General features: G+C 52.3%; 3 protein-coding genes across 3 annotated transcripts; 1 reads left to right on the forward strand and 2 right to left on the reverse strand.

The window, feature by feature from the left end:
- Positions 1–4,407: 4,407 nt before the first annotated feature.
- Positions 4,408–5,998, reverse strand: ftcdnl1 (formiminotransferase cyclodeaminase N-terminal like 1). Its single transcript, XM_068746709.1, has 5 exons — positions 5,869–5,998; positions 5,438–5,533; positions 5,216–5,371; positions 4,953–5,120; positions 4,408–4,852 (listed from the first exon to the last, which is right to left on the reverse strand). Exons 1-5 carry the CDS (start codon positions 5,981–5,983, stop codon positions 4,416–4,418), a joined length of 972 nt encoding a protein of 323 aa, XP_068602810.1. The 5' UTR covers positions 5,984–5,998; the 3' UTR covers positions 4,408–4,415.
- An 859-nt stretch (positions 5,999–6,857) lies between these two features.
- On the forward strand, positions 6,858–9,123 carry c12h2orf69 (chromosome 12 C2orf69 homolog). Its single transcript, XM_068746030.1, has 3 exons — positions 6,858–7,518; positions 7,732–7,970; positions 8,248–9,123. Exons 1-3 carry the CDS (start codon positions 7,297–7,299, stop codon positions 8,723–8,725), a joined length of 939 nt encoding a protein of 312 aa, XP_068602131.1. The 5' UTR covers positions 6,858–7,296; the 3' UTR covers positions 8,726–9,123.
- A 1,860-nt stretch (positions 9,124–10,983) lies between these two features.
- Positions 10,984–15,456, reverse strand: stk17b (serine/threonine kinase 17b (apoptosis-inducing)). The gene is made up of 7 exons (XM_068746029.1): positions 14,933–15,456; positions 12,626–12,838; positions 11,992–12,130; positions 11,742–11,868; positions 11,614–11,662; positions 11,325–11,504; positions 10,984–11,236 (listed from the first exon to the last, which is right to left on the reverse strand). The coding sequence occupies exons 1-7, from the start codon at positions 15,052–15,054 to the stop codon at positions 10,999–11,001; spliced, it is 1,068 nt and encodes a 355-aa protein (XP_068602130.1). The 5' UTR covers positions 15,055–15,456; the 3' UTR covers positions 10,984–10,998.
- Between the last annotated feature and the right edge of the window lie 672 nt (positions 15,457–16,128).

Here is a 16,128-nt window from a genome sequence, read left to right on the forward strand (position 1 = left end):
ATATAAATGTTATATATATATATGAGGTAAATGTTTGGTTCTTTATTTGCTCCATCGTCACAAGTTCTATAAGGTAACAGGTTCGGGACCTGGGACATGAATCACGGATATTAAATGGGGCGAGGTGCTGCCCACTAGGTGGCGGTACTGAGACACCAAAGGATGCCAACGCTATATTAAATCCACAGAAGAAGAAGATGGGCGCACACCGGAACTAGATTCAGGCGTTAACTTATCGGAGTTTATCGGATGCCGATGATCTACACACGTTTACGAGCTAAGTATTGTTTATTTCTTCATCTAATCGATCGATTCGTGCACGATTAGAAGAACCTTGGACGGAAGCAGTGATTGTTTTGATTGGTCCACTGCCTCCACCACGCAGGAAATGTTCCTGATAATTAATCAAAAACGTTATTGTCATAATACGAAGTATAACGAAATTTGTGTATGCGTAATTGTGTCTGTGCCTACCGTTGATACCTTACCGCAAATATAGCAATTGTAGACACTTTAAAACTAAAACAAGCACACAAACAAGTATGTGTACTTCCTGTTTTACTTTGAAAGAACCGACACGTCTTCCTGTTCCTGTTTTTTTTAATTAATTAATATAAAATAGTTTTTTTCTCTCTTTTTGAGCCTTGTCAGACACCATATAAAAACCACCATAAATATTTTTAACTAAGCCTTAAACTTAAAGGGAGGGTTAAGTTCATGGTAATTAGTTTTACTCCTTTTGTATAATTCATTATTGATCGCTGTCCTTCCATCACGTGACTTCATTCAGCCAGCATCGTGTGGGCGGGGCTAATGTCTCTGCATCAGCATCCCATGTGTTTACTCGTCGGGGAGGAAAACACTCTGGTGTAAACAGTGTCTTCCTTTCGGGTGGGTTGGGGGTAAATCGCTAGAATCAAGGCAGCAGTTCAGCCTGTTCTAGGGCAGGGGCTGCATGAGATTCTGCCCCCCCCCCCTGGGTATTTAAGGAATGCATACTTCTTGCCCCAAATCACTTCCCGCTGATATCCTGATAGCCGGTCTTGTAACTGTACCGTAAAATGTCAAAAAGGGAGATGAGTAATCTGGAAAAGTATCTTAAAAGAAACCCTGTAGATACTTTTACAGTCAGATATAATGCTATGCTGTTATATTTATATATATATATATATATATATATATATATATATATATATATAGTTTATTGCTATAAACATTATGTACAGCTGTAATTTCTAAGCACCAGCATTGATAAAAGGAAGGTAACGTTCCTAAAATAAGTCCCGCCTTTGCTGATTATATATTTTATTGTTATATTTCTAAAGAATGTATAATTAGAAGTAGATACTATAAAATAAAAGCATTTAAATGTTTTGTGCACTTAATTTAAAATCGGTCAGAATCCGTCTCTGATTGGTCGACAGACTTCTGCTTAAAAACAACTAACGATTTTAAACATGACCTCTGACCCATCTCCCTGTGGCACGCCTATTCTATTTTTCATCCAACAACAGGCATGCTAGTAGCCGTTAAGCTAGCCGTTTCTATTGGAACGTGTTGTTGATTAGCGTGCTAGCAGCGTTAGCTTGATATGCACCTGGAAGTTGTTGTTTTTTTGTCAAAGATTTATGGAGAATTTCTCTGACATTTTAAAAGGTCTAAAATAAAACCAACCTGAAAATCACTTTATCTGGAAAACATGGAGATTTTATGCCTCCCTCATGGCCTTTGCGCCGCAAATAGCCCCCGCTTCAGATATTTTTAGCAGCGAGCTATTTTTTTTAAGCGCCCTTGAAGTTGCGCCGGTTCACAGGGACGCTGTCACCGGTCTGTCGTTCTCAGCCTCTCATCTGCTTCTGCAGCAGATCTTTGAGGAACAGTCGAGTTCAGCCTTTGATGGAGAGCTATTTATTCCGGATTGGGGTTTTATTATATCTTTTATTTATTCAGGGAGTGATTCAGCTGAGAAATACTCGCACTTTCGTGCAACAGAACTGTAAGATTTTAATAAATGCTTTGACATTTATTTTAGGAAAGGCCCCCCCAAAATAACGTGTTGACCATCAGAGCGTTAAGATCTGAAACGCTTCGTTATTGTTAGCCTCCGTCGGCTCGATGTTTCAGTTGAACGGGTCAATCGGGGTCATTGACGGCCAACGACTTGTCGCCAGTCTGACCCCGTCGTACCCAAACGCGCCCAGCACCAACTGGTAGCGTTAGCATCTAGCCAGAAATCGTAGCGGTAATACGTCTCTGGCTCCTCCCCTTGAGGGAGGGGACACAACCCTGGTCCGCTGACGCTACTGCTATGCGCCGTTGCCTCACAGCGAGAAGGTCGCGGGTTCGAATCCTTTCGGTGAGGCGTTCTCCCCGTGGGTTGCACATCGGTTGCACTAACTAAATTGTCCAGGTGTGAGTGTCTGTCTGCGATGAACTGACGGCTTGTCCAGGGTGTGCCCCCCCCCCCCCCCCCAGCATGACCCGTGACCCGGACGGAGGTCAAACCCGCGGTTTTAGAGGAGGAAACTTCTCCTCCGTTTCTCCTCCGTGCAGCAAAACCGAAACGCTTTCAGCGACAGAAACGGACGAATGTTTTATTCAGGTCTTCTTCCTGAGCCGTGCTAGCCTACATTCCCCGCCACTCAGGGTGGGAGGATGGTGGGGGGGGGGGGGGCATTACTTGTTGCTGTGGTGTCTCTGAGGGTCATGCATTATACACGGAGCCAATCCGCACAGCGCACGCTTAACGGGTCGGGATCGCCGCTCGCTACGGAAGCCTGGAAGGAAACGAAGATGTTTCTCCGTCTGTGTGTCCAGGAAGAGGAGTGAGATGATTCCACGGCCGTGGTCTGAAATATCACACACGCACACGCGCGCACGCACACACACACACCATCCGTCAGCGTGCAGGTCGCAGCATCCTTACCCGGTCAGGCGCGGCGTGTATCCACGGTAACGGACGTCAGCGGGCCGCGCGGCGTCCGCATCACCTTCACGGAACGGCCGAGCGGCAGAGGCAGGACTCCACGATCTGGGTCAGCACCGCCCGGGGGCATCCTTAAGGGGGGGGGGCAGCGCCGACGTCCCGGGCCCACACGGGTCCTAGCATCCGGCCGTCGGCCGTCTGCGGCTGCTCGGATCCAGAATCCCGCCGAGACTCGGATGAGAGCAAATCCAGCAGGTTTCTCACGCACGACGACGGCGTCTGAGTGAACGGCTCTTCCTCCTCCTCTTCCTCCTCCTCCTCCTCCTCATTCAACGCTTTAGCGCTCTATTTCCGTCTTTCTCTGACGATCGCCCATGTTTCCACTTCGCTGCCCTCCCTCTCTTCCTCTCTGATTCTCAGCCGCGTCTCGGCGCTCCGCTCAGCTCGTGCCCAGAGGATGTTGAGCATGTGTTCAGGGTGGGGGTTGGGTTGGGGGGGGGGGCTGCTGGCTTCATAGGTGGCACGCTGACTTCCTGATAGGTTCGGGAGGATGGCGCTGAACGTTCCTGTTCTGGAACCAGATGAGATTAATCCTCGATTGGGGCGAGGAGGAGGTTCTATAGGACAAGATCAGTGTCTTAACGGGACTGTCAATGGAGGGGGGGGCAGGCTGAAAATATGCCCCCCCCCCTGCTTATATCCTATTGTCTATTTATGGGTTGATGTAAAGAAATAAGCTGCCCCCCCAGTCACAGACCTCATGATGCGACCACAGGAGCAGAGGAAGGGCTCGTGATGATCATGAGAAGCATTGGGGGGGGGCATAATCTATTAGGTAGTTTAGCGTAATCAATTAGGTTTAGGAGATGTCCGAAAATGAAATTAGTCGAGCCGAAACGTATATTTAATGCCCCCCCCCGTTCGTGTGAGTGGAGACCTCTGGGTTTATTCCGTGACCTAGATTAGGCCTTGATGCTTCCAAGCCTGGCAGGCTGAGTGTGTGTGTGTGTGTGTGTGCGCACGCGTGTGTGCGTGTCATCCATAGAGTAAATGCGTGGCGAAGCAGAGGAGGGGAAGGATGTGCGTTTGTCGATGGGGAGGGGGAGGGTTGAGTACGCGCGCATGGCGGCGGCGGCGGCGGCGTGGATGACGCGCAAAGAGGCGGACGTTCAGGCAGGAAGAGGTTAACGCGCAAGAAAAGGAGCCCTTATGTAACTTCAAATGAATAATAATGACGTGAGGCTGGAATATAATCCAGAAGAGAGGAGATCAATCCGGATTTGTTTTCCAGACGTTTGAGGTTCGGTCCCGAACCCGGATAAACGCAGCAGGAATGTTCTCCTCATCGAAGAGCATCTGATCCGCATCGGTTTCCTCTCAGATCCAGAACGCTAAAGATTCCGCGCGTCTCATTTGCTCTCTGGGCTCTGAGAGGCAGGGCCAGGAAGGGGGCGGGGCTTACACAAAGTACCAGCACGCTGCTTTATTATCACATCCGGGTCCCGCGCTGCTCTTTCCAGAACTCGGCGATCCCTCGAGTCAGCGCGAACTCTGCCACGGCCCGGCACTCGTGGGGGGTGAACCCCGCCACGGCCGCGCCCTTGGTGCGGAGGCCCCGCCCCCCGGCCAGCTCCGCCACTCTGGCCGTGATGAGGGACGCCGGGGGGTGACGGTACAGCTGCCCGCCGACGCTAAAGCACGGCCACGCTTCACCTGCCGTCACGTGACCAGGTGGGCCCCCCTTCACGCTTTCCACGTTGCAGGCGATTTCCACAGCGCCCTCGTGTGGCAGGGCCAGGACCTGCACGCCAGGTATGCCGCCGGGAGTCGACTCCCTGATGGCCGCGGCGATGCTGCGTCCCGCGGCGATGTCCCGGGTGTCGATGGTGACGTTGCAGTTCATGACGTACGGGCTGGCGCCGACACCTGCAGAACGTCACGGAAGGGGGGTAAAGTTGGGGGGGGGGAGGGGCGACCGTCGTCCGGGAAACGATTCCCGCCAGGAAGACGTCCGTCTCGGACTCACCCGTGAGGCCGAACCGTCTCTGTGGTCGAGGCCCGCCGTCCGTCGTCTCCCTGAACCAGCCCATCTCCTTCCTCCTCTGTGCCAGCCCCCGATGAAGAGGAGCGTCTGCCCATCCAAACAGGAAGACGCTGGCGCCGTGGACACGCTCCGTCAGGCCCTGGGCCACAGCTGGGACCCCCCCCCCCGGCGAGAACAGACACGTTTCAGAGCACACAGACAAATACACCCGGGGGGGGGGGGGGACGACGACACTCGTCTCTCACCCCGGGCCTCTCTGGCGCAGTCCTCCGGTCCCACGTCCTCCCCCAGAGGGTAGATGGGGACGAGGTCGACGGCGCCCATGCAGGGGTGAGCCCCCGTGTGGTCCCGCATGTCGATGAGCCTGCAGGCTTCCTCGCAGGCAGAGAGGACGGCGTCCCCTGGAAACGGGTCAGAAATCTAGAGCCGGGTCGTCCTCGCCGGCGTCCCCGTCCCTCCCGACCTACCGATGGCGTCGATGCCCGCCGCGATGGTGATGACCGAACGGTTGTAGTCGCGGTCGTAGAAGATGTTCAGCACGGTGGCCGCCGCCCGTCTCGCCCCTGATGAAGAACGGAGGCGCCGTAAAACGTCCGTCGGACCAGGAGCGTCGCGAGGAAGAGGAGGAAGAGGAGGATGTGACGTTATTTGTTTTCACTGGGTGTTTTATCACCTCCCGGGATGATGCTGTGTTTTAATCCGGGGGCGGTTTCTGTTCCTGAGGGGTCTGGATTAAGGAACCCGGGAAGGAACCCGTTAAACGCAGGATAAAGCGGAACCTTAATCTCTAATTGTGTAAAACGCGCCCGTTTTCTAATCCGATGCTTCTCGGTTGACGGCGAGACGGGACGGAGACACGCGGCGTAGTTTACGGGACGGAAGGGGGACCCAGACTTGCCCTCGGGGTCGTAGAGCGCCGCCCTGGCCACCGTCTCCACCAGCTGGCGTCTCCGCCCCTCGGAGACGTTGAGCAGACACGCCACCAGCCTTCGGCCCAGAGGACTCGAGGTCATGTCTCCTCTGCAGCAACGAAGCCCCGGCTGTTTGGTGTCACGAAAACGATCAATATTAGAGCGAACGTCTGCGATCAGCTTGAAATGTTTCTGCACGAGACCCGTGTTCTCGGGTTTTGGTTGAAAACCGGTGATTTCTGCCACTTTTACTATTACTGTGTACTACTACTGTGTACTAGTACTACTACTACAATAATGCCCATGTCTGAAACCGTTGCCGTTTCGTAATGATCTAAACGTGCTTTAAGACAGCTGATCTGTTGGTTCGTAAAACAACGACAGAACATTTCAAAGTCCAAACTCGGATCAGCTCTCTCTCTCTCTCTCTCTCTCTCCCCCTTTTTAACGGTCTGGCGGTGAAAACCAAAGTCACGCCGTGACGTGCGGGATACTTGCGTTGTTGCAGGTTTTTGTCAGAGCAGACATGCGCAGTGCGTTTTCTGACGTCTTTAAGTCGTTACCGGTACCGGACAGTCTGCAGCTCGACCCAAACGCAGCGTGTTTACAAGCGGACTTAAGTATGTCGGACCAAAGATGAGCGTTCAGCTCAAGATAGTTCCCTCCTGCGAACGCGTCCCTTTGTCGTTTCGCGCCGTACTGCTTTTGAATGATTAAGTATTTTGTACAATCAAAGATTTATGTTGGTCTTTTTTTTTTTTAATCACTTTTTTTATGTTGAAGGTATGACATGTTAATTACAATGTCTTTGAATACTTAGTAATTGTTAACAAAATTTAACAAAATAACTGTTACAGTATTAATCTACGAAGATAAGGATATTGGCTAGTCAAATATTATTACATTTATATTATCCCTGTTTACTTCATTATACCTTTTTTTTTAGAGACTCATATCAATTTTTATAAGTTTAATTATCTACTAATATATGAAAATTCTTTAAATCACTTTCAATTTTTTTCGGTCGAACGAATTGTCGAAACCGGAAGTGCACATCAGTGAATCATCGCTGCGTCACGGCCACGCAAGTAGCTTTGGATTGGGGGAACGAAAACAGACATGCGCAGAAGAGTCCCCGCCGGCGTCTGCTAGCTCGTTAGCTAGTTTTCGTTAAACAGCGCCTCTTCGCGGACAGATGGACCCCAAACTGAAATATTTCGAGTGAAAGTTTCTTCTGGAAATCACGCATTATGAGACAGACGGCGGACACAGCGCAGTTTATCGTGCGTGTATTCGCTGATGCTAGCGTCGTTAGCAGGAGCGGCTAGCGTCACTCGGCTAGCTGCTTTAGAGTTCATGCTAGCTGGACGAGCACTTTGTAGCGGGCGTCCCTTTGGATAAAAGCGGCCGAGACGATGACTTCTGTGGAAGCGACGACATCCGCGGGGCGGGGCGCGTCGCTCGGCGGCAGGCCGCGCTGCGGGAGTCCGTGGCGGAGGCTCCAGAAGCTGCCGTCGGTCCCCGGACGCGACCCGGGCCGAGTGAACGACCTGCTGCTCCTCCGGCCCGACGAGCTCCACTCCCCCACGGAGAGAAGCGGCAACGCGCACGTCGTGTTTTTCCACGGAGACATCCAGGTGAGCGTGACGAAGCTCGTGCATGTTGTCTATTGATTGCGTGCACGAGGACAGCAGGTGTTTGAGCCCTTCACGCTTGGCTTCCTCTGGCACTGACGTAAAGATGAGTTTATTCGTAAGGTTATAACCTTTATGACTTATTGTGAGTTATAACACGTGTTAATATCCGCGTATTCTTATGTCATCCTTCAAGTCTCTCCTGTCTCCGGGCAGAACTTCCAGGAGGAGATGTCCCAGCAGCCCGACGGGTCCCAGTGGGTCGCCTGGAGTCTGGAGCAGGTCGCCCTCATCCTGGGCCGCCGGTTCCCAGGCAGACATGTTTGGGTGGTCCGAGCGTCCCACATGTATCTCCACAAGTTCACCTGCTACCTCAACTTTGTGGAGAGCAACACGTTCGGGGCACCGGAGCACTCGTCTTACTCGCCGGACTCGGGAGCGATTCCTCACCTCAGGTTTCCCCAAAGATCCTCAAATGCTCTAAAATGAGGAGAATTTCTGATCTGTACATTTCTAAAACACTTTCTGCGTCTGATCTGGTAAAATTTCTTTATATTGCAGTTCCACAGGAACTCATGTTTATCCCTTAAAAATGAGGAAGAGCATTTTCCATCTTCCTTACTAATTGGTTGTGGTTACACTTTTCGACCACTGGGGGGCAGCAGAAACACTTTGAGCAGGGCTTCCTGCCGTTTGACCGGTGAAATGTTGTAAAAGTTCTCGTGATTGCAGGGCCCTGCTGAGTCACGGCATGGAGCGAGCCGACCTGCAGAACCCCCTCCAGCCACAGGGAGGCGCTGACAGCATCCCCTCAGAGTTCTCGCTGATCCTGGTGGGCTTCAGCAAAGGCTGCGTGGTCCTGAACCAGATGCTGTACGAGCTGCCCGGCGCCCGTCTCGACCCGCAGGCGGCGCCCTTCCTCAGTCGGATCACGGACATGTTCTGGCTGGACGGCGGCCACCCGGGAGGCAGCGCCACCTGGGTGACGGACCGCCAGGTGCTGAAGGAGCTGGCCTCCAGCGGCGTGTCGGTGCACGCCCACGTGACCCCGTACGAGGTGCGTGACCCGATGCGGACCTGGGTGGGACGCGAGCACGGCTGCTTCGTTCAGACCCTGGAGGAGTTCGGCGCCGGTCCGAGGAAGAGGCTGCACTTTGAGGACGAGCCGCCCTCCATTGAGAACCACTTCCGGGTCATTCGGGAGTTCTGAGGCCGGACCTCGTGGCTCTGTGTCGGAGACGACGGTTCTGGATCGAGCTGCACCGTCGTTCCCACGGTCGTCTCATTTGAATTCACCTCCATTTTGTTTTTTTCGACAAACAGTCGCTATCGTCGTAGCATCGTTCACTGGATGTAGCTGAAACGTTCCGTTTGGTTCTCCACTTCCTGTGATATTTAAAGATCGTGTTCCAGATGCCGAAGCTGATATTTAAATCATTGACGACGCGAGATGTTTTCTACAACCTTTAATGAGCTCGACCGGTTTGTTTGATGTTTACGTGTTAGCTTGGATCAGGATACAGTACGGATTCTTTTTTTTTATAGTAATTTCAGGATCAGAATACATTAAAAAAACATAAAATGCAAAATAAACAAACATCTCTTGAACATTTATTTGCTCGTGGCTGGTTTGAGTCGATCTGACTATCCTTCAGTGTCACGGCGGGGTCCAGCGATGACATCACGGCGCCGCACAACAATCCCCGCCCTCTCCCTGCAGGTTTTAAACCTCGTTTCTCCAGCAGGAACAGGAACGAGAAACGCTTCGCCTGTCTGGGAGGAATGCTCTTGCAGTTCGAGGACGGCAGCATGGCGGCGGCGGCGGCGGCTGGACACGCCCAGCTCGCAGCACAAAGGCCATTGTAGCAACAACAAACACGACGACGTCATCGTACTCCGGCACAAAACGGCACCAGGAATGAGCAGCTCGGGTTTCACGTTCGGCACCGTTCCGTCAGCCGATCGGGACAAACTTCCTCAAACAACTCTGGAATCACCGTCCCGTCCCCCCCTCACTACCTTTGGAACGGTTCCTTTAAACATCTCATGCGAAGGTTCCGCCTCCCATCTCATCCTCCTCCTGAACACAACCGTCGGCTTTACTTCCCAGTCCCACCTACGGACGACCATCCTTCCCAGGCAGCAGCTTCTCGCTTTAAATAACACCTTTTATCGTCTTCCCAACGCTTCCTGACGAGACGTGAGCGACGCCGTCTACACAAAACGCACAACTCCAGCACATAAATAGTCTAATAGAACAACGGAACGAGATGAGAACAGGAAGGTGAAGCTAACCGGAGCTAACGGCTAAAGGCACGTTTCTCCTCTGCGGGCGGACAAAGAGGAACTTCCTGTTCGACGTGGCGGTCGGAGCGTTTCGCAACTGTCGAGCTGTAAAAGTTAAACCAACCCACAATAAATAAAACAAGTTAAACTTTCCGTTTCCTGCTTCTCGAGCAGAATGCGACAGACACGCCCCGACACGTTTGTCCAGAAATGATGACTCAGCGGCTCGTGATAAACAAGTGAGGAAGAGTTTCACACTGGAACTATTAGCATTGTGTAGAAAGTGACGACATCCTCGCTAGCTTAGCTTAGCTTAGCCTAATAACTGTCGGCGGGAAAAATATGTGACGTGACGATGTGATGAGATTAAAAAAAGCAAATTCAAAGAAGAAGAAGTACGTTAAAGACGCGTGAAAGGTCACGCAGACGCGAGCGTGGATTATCCCGAGTCGCCGCGACATCACTTCTGGCTGGACGTTTTCCTGAAATCGTTTTTTTTTTGCTTTCAGCGCCAAAAAGAATCTAGAATCTCGCTCCGTCCCGTCAGAGAGACGTCCGACGTCTCCACGCGACACGACAAGGTCAACGGCGACACCTGAATGCATAGCTGGTTCTGGGGCGAACTATCCCTTTAAAGTTTCTATCCAAAAGGAGTGTCAGCAGATTTTACTAGATAATAACCTGAATAGAATCACACGGAGAATCACACCTTCACGTTTAACCCTGAGCTAGATTTAGAGACTTGTGCTTTAGCAGACGAGGAGAGAGTCTGACCGAGAGGAACGCAGACGGAAGAGAGGACCGGAGAGGACAGGAGAAGGAAGCGATTCTGTCCCTCTGCTGGTTGTTCTTGGAAGTCAAAAGTCCAGCTTGAAACACAGCAATAATCCGAGAGACAGCCGCTGGCTTCCCACAATGCATCAGTCCCACCGCAGGACACGAGCAGACTTCCTGGTCGCGTCACACGGCTCCGGTCCAGAGGAGTGCTCCTCGTCACTAGCCTTCATCAGCCCCCCCCCGAGATTTTTAGCAATGACGCGTATTAAATACTTTAGCTCAAACACACCCTGTGATATTATTGGACGCGGATTCATCCGTTATCTTTGGTCTCATTGGTCGATGCAGGAAGAGGAAACACAACGAGAGGTTTTGAGTGGCGGCGAGCTGGACCCCCCCCCCCCCCCCCATTTCACCGTTTCAAAAGTCACCGTCTCCAGCGGGCGGCCTTTCCTCGTCGAATCGGAACCTCTTTGCGTGAGAGTGGGGCGACTCCAGGAAGTTCTCCTTGTCTTCGGGGTCTTCGGGCGGCGCCGCCCACTTGGCGCCGCAGCTCCTTTCTCGGGCGGGCCGGCTGGAGGCGGGGTCGGGGCTCAGGCACAGGTGCTGCTGCCACAGCCAGGGGTGGCTCATGCACTCGGCGGCGCTGGGCCGGTCCCTGGATCGGAACACGGCAGAAACGGTCAGGGACCGGCAAACGGGCCGCGGGGCGTGGGCCAATCGCAGAGCAGGATCTCGTTACTCACTCGGGCGCTTTGACCAGCAGCTTCCGGACGAAGTCCACGGCGAGCTCCGACACCCTGGAGAAGGCGTCCCTGCTGTAGTCCACGTTGACCTGGGACACGTTCAGAAACGTCTCCTGCTTGTCGTCCCCGGCGAACGGGGACTCGCCCGTCACCAGCATGTAGGCGATGACGCCCACGCTCCTGAGGAAGACGACGGCGGCGGCGGCGACGAAGGACAGTCAGAGCGTTTCACGCAAGCATTTTCCTACAGTTAGGCCCCGCCTGCGGGCCCTTTAACTCCGCCCCTCACCAGAGATCGGTCGCTGTCGTGATCGGCTCGTAATTCAGGATCTCTGGAGCTGCAGACGAAGACGCGAAGAGAACGTCAGCCGCGGGCGGGACGCTCGAGAGGGTGGCGAGGTTCTGAACTGCACCTACCCACGTATTCCGGCGTTCCGAGGATCTCTCGGAGCTCTCCGACCGCGCCCAGCCGGCGCGCCAGGCCGAAGTCTACGATCTTTATGTCTCCTGGAGGACACAGGCTGGTCAGCAGGATGTTCTGAGGCTGGAGGAGAACAAACGGGGAGAGGATTCGGTTCTCGCGTGAACGCATCGGGTGGTGGTGAGGGTGTGTGTGTGTGTGTGTGTGTGTGTGTGCGTGTGTGTGTGTGTGTGTGCGCGCGCAGACCTTCAGGTCCAGGTGCACCAGGTTGCTCTGGTGCAGCAGGTGGACGCCCTCCAGCGTCTGCCGGATCAGACGGATGATCTGCGCCTCCGGCAGGAGCTCCTCGGACACGCAGTGGTCAAATATCTCGCCGCCCGCCGCGCTGGGCAAAGATAAAACACACACACACACACACACACACACACACACACACCCCCAGAGGGTCACGGGTTCGATCATCGTTACTGAGCAGGAGAGCAACCTTAAACCTCCTCGCTGAAACAAAAGCCCCGGGAGGACGGCGGCGGTGTAATCTGATTACATTCCTCCCGCCTCCGGGGTTACAGCAGGGACAATCAGCCGGTCCTCGTCCTCCCGGGGGGGATTCAAGCGGCGCCGACAGCGACCTCTAAAAAAAAAGGCGTGACGTTTCGGTTTTGTCGATACGAAGAAACAAAATCGACAACAACAAAAAGAAAAGACGTCTCGTTTGATTGGACGGGAGAGGTCAGTTAATCTCGCGGGCGAATCCTGACAAACCCGTTCTGAGGGAATGAGATTGAGACGAGGCGCGGCGGCGGCGGCGGCGTCCCCAGACTGGACAAACAGGACTTTGTCCTTTGTCCTTTCACGCCGCACGTGAAACGGAGAGACTCACTATTCCAGCACCAGGACGATGTCGTGGTCCGTCTCGTACGCGGCGTGCAGGTTGACCACCCGGGCGTTGCTGCGGGTCATCTCCAGCACGGCCATCTCGTGGGTGACCTCGGCCCGGCAGTCGCGACCTCGCCTCCTCTTCCGGAGGAACTTGGCGGCGAACACTTTGCCCGTGGCCTTCTCCATGCAGCGCTTCACCACGGCGAACTTCCCCCTAGGACGCAGCGGGAGGACGGGCGTTCAGGGACACGACCTCACATCCTTCGGGTCGTACGCGGCGGCGGCGCCGGGTCGGCTGGTACCGTCTAAATACCGCCGCCTCCGCCAGAACACTTCGTGTAATTCAAGGCCTTTCGAGGCCTGAAACAATAGAGGAACCCAAAAATAACGCGGCTGAAGGTTCTAGGTTCTATCCTCCTCCTCAGGAATAGAACAATGGCGCTGATCCATTTTAACATCGGCCACATCGCCGCTTAATTATTGATCAGCAGCGGGAATAAATAGAAGAACTCATTCTGAATGCTTCGTCCGGCGTCTTGGAACATATCCAGGATTTACACGCGGCCCCGTTAGCGCTGACTGACGCTAGTTTTATGCTACGCTAAGCCCATATTTGGCTCTGTTGTTGACGGGTTTTCTTATTTGTCTGTTAACAGGATTACAGAAAAAGCCGCTGAATCAGAACCTGAAGATGGGTCGGAGTCTAATTTAGATTGGATTTGTCTCGTTCTCCTGAAAACTTCTTGTTTTCTGACAAATAAAAACCAAAACAAAAGCGGCTGGTTGTGGTTCCTCCTTTTACAGTGTGGTTTTCCACACGTACCCACTTCCTGTGTGTAACATCACAACAACACACTCAAACTCAAACACACCTCAAAACGCTTCGGCTGTGATCGCCGACCATTACGCGTTGCCACGGCACCCGCGCGGCGACACAAACACACAAACACACGGCAAAGGTCCGCCGTGACGCAATCAGATCCACCGGCGGTCCAAGAGGTCCAGAGTCCAAACGCAGATAGTCCTCATCAACAAGTCCAGAGAACAGAGACGAGAAGAGTGTCCCCCGTCGTCTGTTGTGCGTTTATGATCTCACCACCCGTCTGTTGTGCGTTTACTGAACTCACCACCCGTCTGTTGTGCGTTTATGATCTCACCACCCGTCTGTTGTGCGTTTACTGAACTCACCACCCGTCTGTTGTGCGTTTACTGATCTCACCACCCGTCTGTTGTGCGTTTACTGAACTCACCACCCGTCTGTTGTGCGTTTATGATCTCACCACCCGTCTGTTGTGCGTTTACTGAACTCACCACCCGTCTGTTGTGCGTTTACTGAACTCACCACCCGTCTGTTGTGCGTTTACTGAACTCACCACCCGTCTGTTGTGCGTTTATGATCTCACCACCCGTCTGTTGTGCGTTTACTGAACTCACCACCCGTCTGTTGTGCGTTTACTGATCTCACCACCCGTCTGTTGTGCGTTTACTGAACTCACCACCCGTCTGTTGTGCGTTTACTGAACTCACCACCCGTCTGTTGTGCGTTTACTGATCTCACCACCCGTCTGTTGTGCGTTTACTGAACTCACCACCCGTCTGTTGTGCGTTTACTGATCTCACCACCCGTCTGTTGTGCGTTTATGATCTCACCACCCGTCTGTTGTGCGTTTATGATCTCACCACCCGTCTGTTGTGCATTTATGATCTCACCACCCGTCTGTTGTGCGTTTATGATCTCACCACCCGTCTGTCGTGCGTTTATGATCTCACCACCCGTCTGTCGTGCGTTTATGATCTCACCACCCGTCTGTTGTGCGTTTACTGATCTCACCACCCGTCTGTTGTGCGTTTACCGAACTCACCACCCGTCTGTTGTGCGTTTATGATCTCACCACCCGTCTGTTGTGCGTAAACACCACAAATAGCAACTACTCAAAAGAGAAAATCAACTTCCGTTTGGATTTGTGGTTCCAAATGGGAATGATTGGCGCTGATGACGTCATGACAAGCAGACCATAAACAGATTAAAGACATAAACGTAAAGTTCTGATCATTTCTCTCCATTTCTTTGGCGTAAGTGGAAACTAAACACTCCGGTACTTTATGTAATACCGGTACGAGCCCGGACCCTCGCACCGTTTGGATCTCCCCGTTAATCCTACTTTAATTTACCGTTCACGTCCCCGACTGGTTCCGGGTCCAGATTATAGAGGTCGAATCAGAAGAATAGCCGAACTTTTGACCCTCTAACGTCGGAACTGTACCCGAAGCAACGCGTCTGGAACTCGGGTTGAATCGGTTTACTCACCTGCCGAGCTCTCCCGTGATCACAAACACACTCTCCATCGGGTCCGTGCTGATCGGGGTCTGGACTTCGCAGAGGAGCCCGGCGGAGAGCCCGCCGCGGCTGTCCAGCCGCCTCCGAGACATCCCCCCCCCCCCCGGGACGTCCCGCCGTCGGCTGCCCCGACACCGACGAACGTTAGCTAACCGAGCGATGGACCGCAAAGCTGAGCGAAGCGGCTAACACCGGACCAGTGTGGACTCGGCGAGGCTAGGCTAGGCTAGGCTACATGTTCACGCCAACCCAGCCGGCTTCCGTACTGGCGCCGGTTTGCTAGTCGACGGACCGCAAGCTAGCTCAACCGTCGCTGGGTTAGCTCGACGGTCAATGTCGGCCGGTTCAAAAAAAAGAAAAGAAAAAGTCACTTCAAACGAACTTCCCGAACTCAGTCCGAAGATGCGCGAAGATGCGCGAAGATCCGGAACCTCGCGGGCGACTTCGACCGGACTTTATCCGAACTGCCACAGCGCGAGACGGTTAAACGTCCCGACAAGTTCATGTCGGTCGTTTTCGGTCATTTTTTTTACGTCTCCTCTGTTTGACACTTTGTCGACGCGTCACTGCGCGGCGCATGCGCAGTCCGGTTACATTTGAAAAACGGGAGGCTGGGTCGCTTGAACAAAAATAGATTTACGTAATAAACAGATTTAATTTAATTCAATAAAGACACCGAAACAGATGAAAACCTTTCGCTAAAAGAGACGCGGTGATAAAAGGAGGATAAAATAAATAAAACTAAATACGTCATGTAGGAAGGATTTAACTTTAACTTATTTCAGATGCGTCAAATTGTTAAAAGTTGATAGTTTATATATTTTAACAATGTATTATATAAGTGGGTTTAATATTTCAGCGTCCAAATGTATCAATACTTTGTTTTTATCTCACGGATCATTTAATTTGAAGAGCCGTGACGTCACCAATAGTTTAGAGGCTCTTCCTTCGTAATGTAGAAACATAACAAACAGAAAATGCACAATATATTTAGATCATCTTAATTTTAGTAAGGGTCTTCCTGAAGACTTTGAAAAAACAGATTAAATTTTAAATCAATATTAAGATTTAGTATCTCATTTTGTGACGCATCTTAATATTTTTGACATAGAAAATAAAATGTTTTATTTTATATTGATGACATTATGACCTAATTTATTGACAAG

This window comes from Brachionichthys hirsutus, chromosome 12 (genome assembly GCF_040956055.1).
Source record: "Brachionichthys hirsutus isolate HB-005 chromosome 12, CSIRO-AGI_Bhir_v1, whole genome shotgun sequence".
Lineage (NCBI taxonomy): Eukaryota > Metazoa > Chordata > Actinopteri > Lophiiformes > Brachionichthyidae > Brachionichthys > Brachionichthys hirsutus.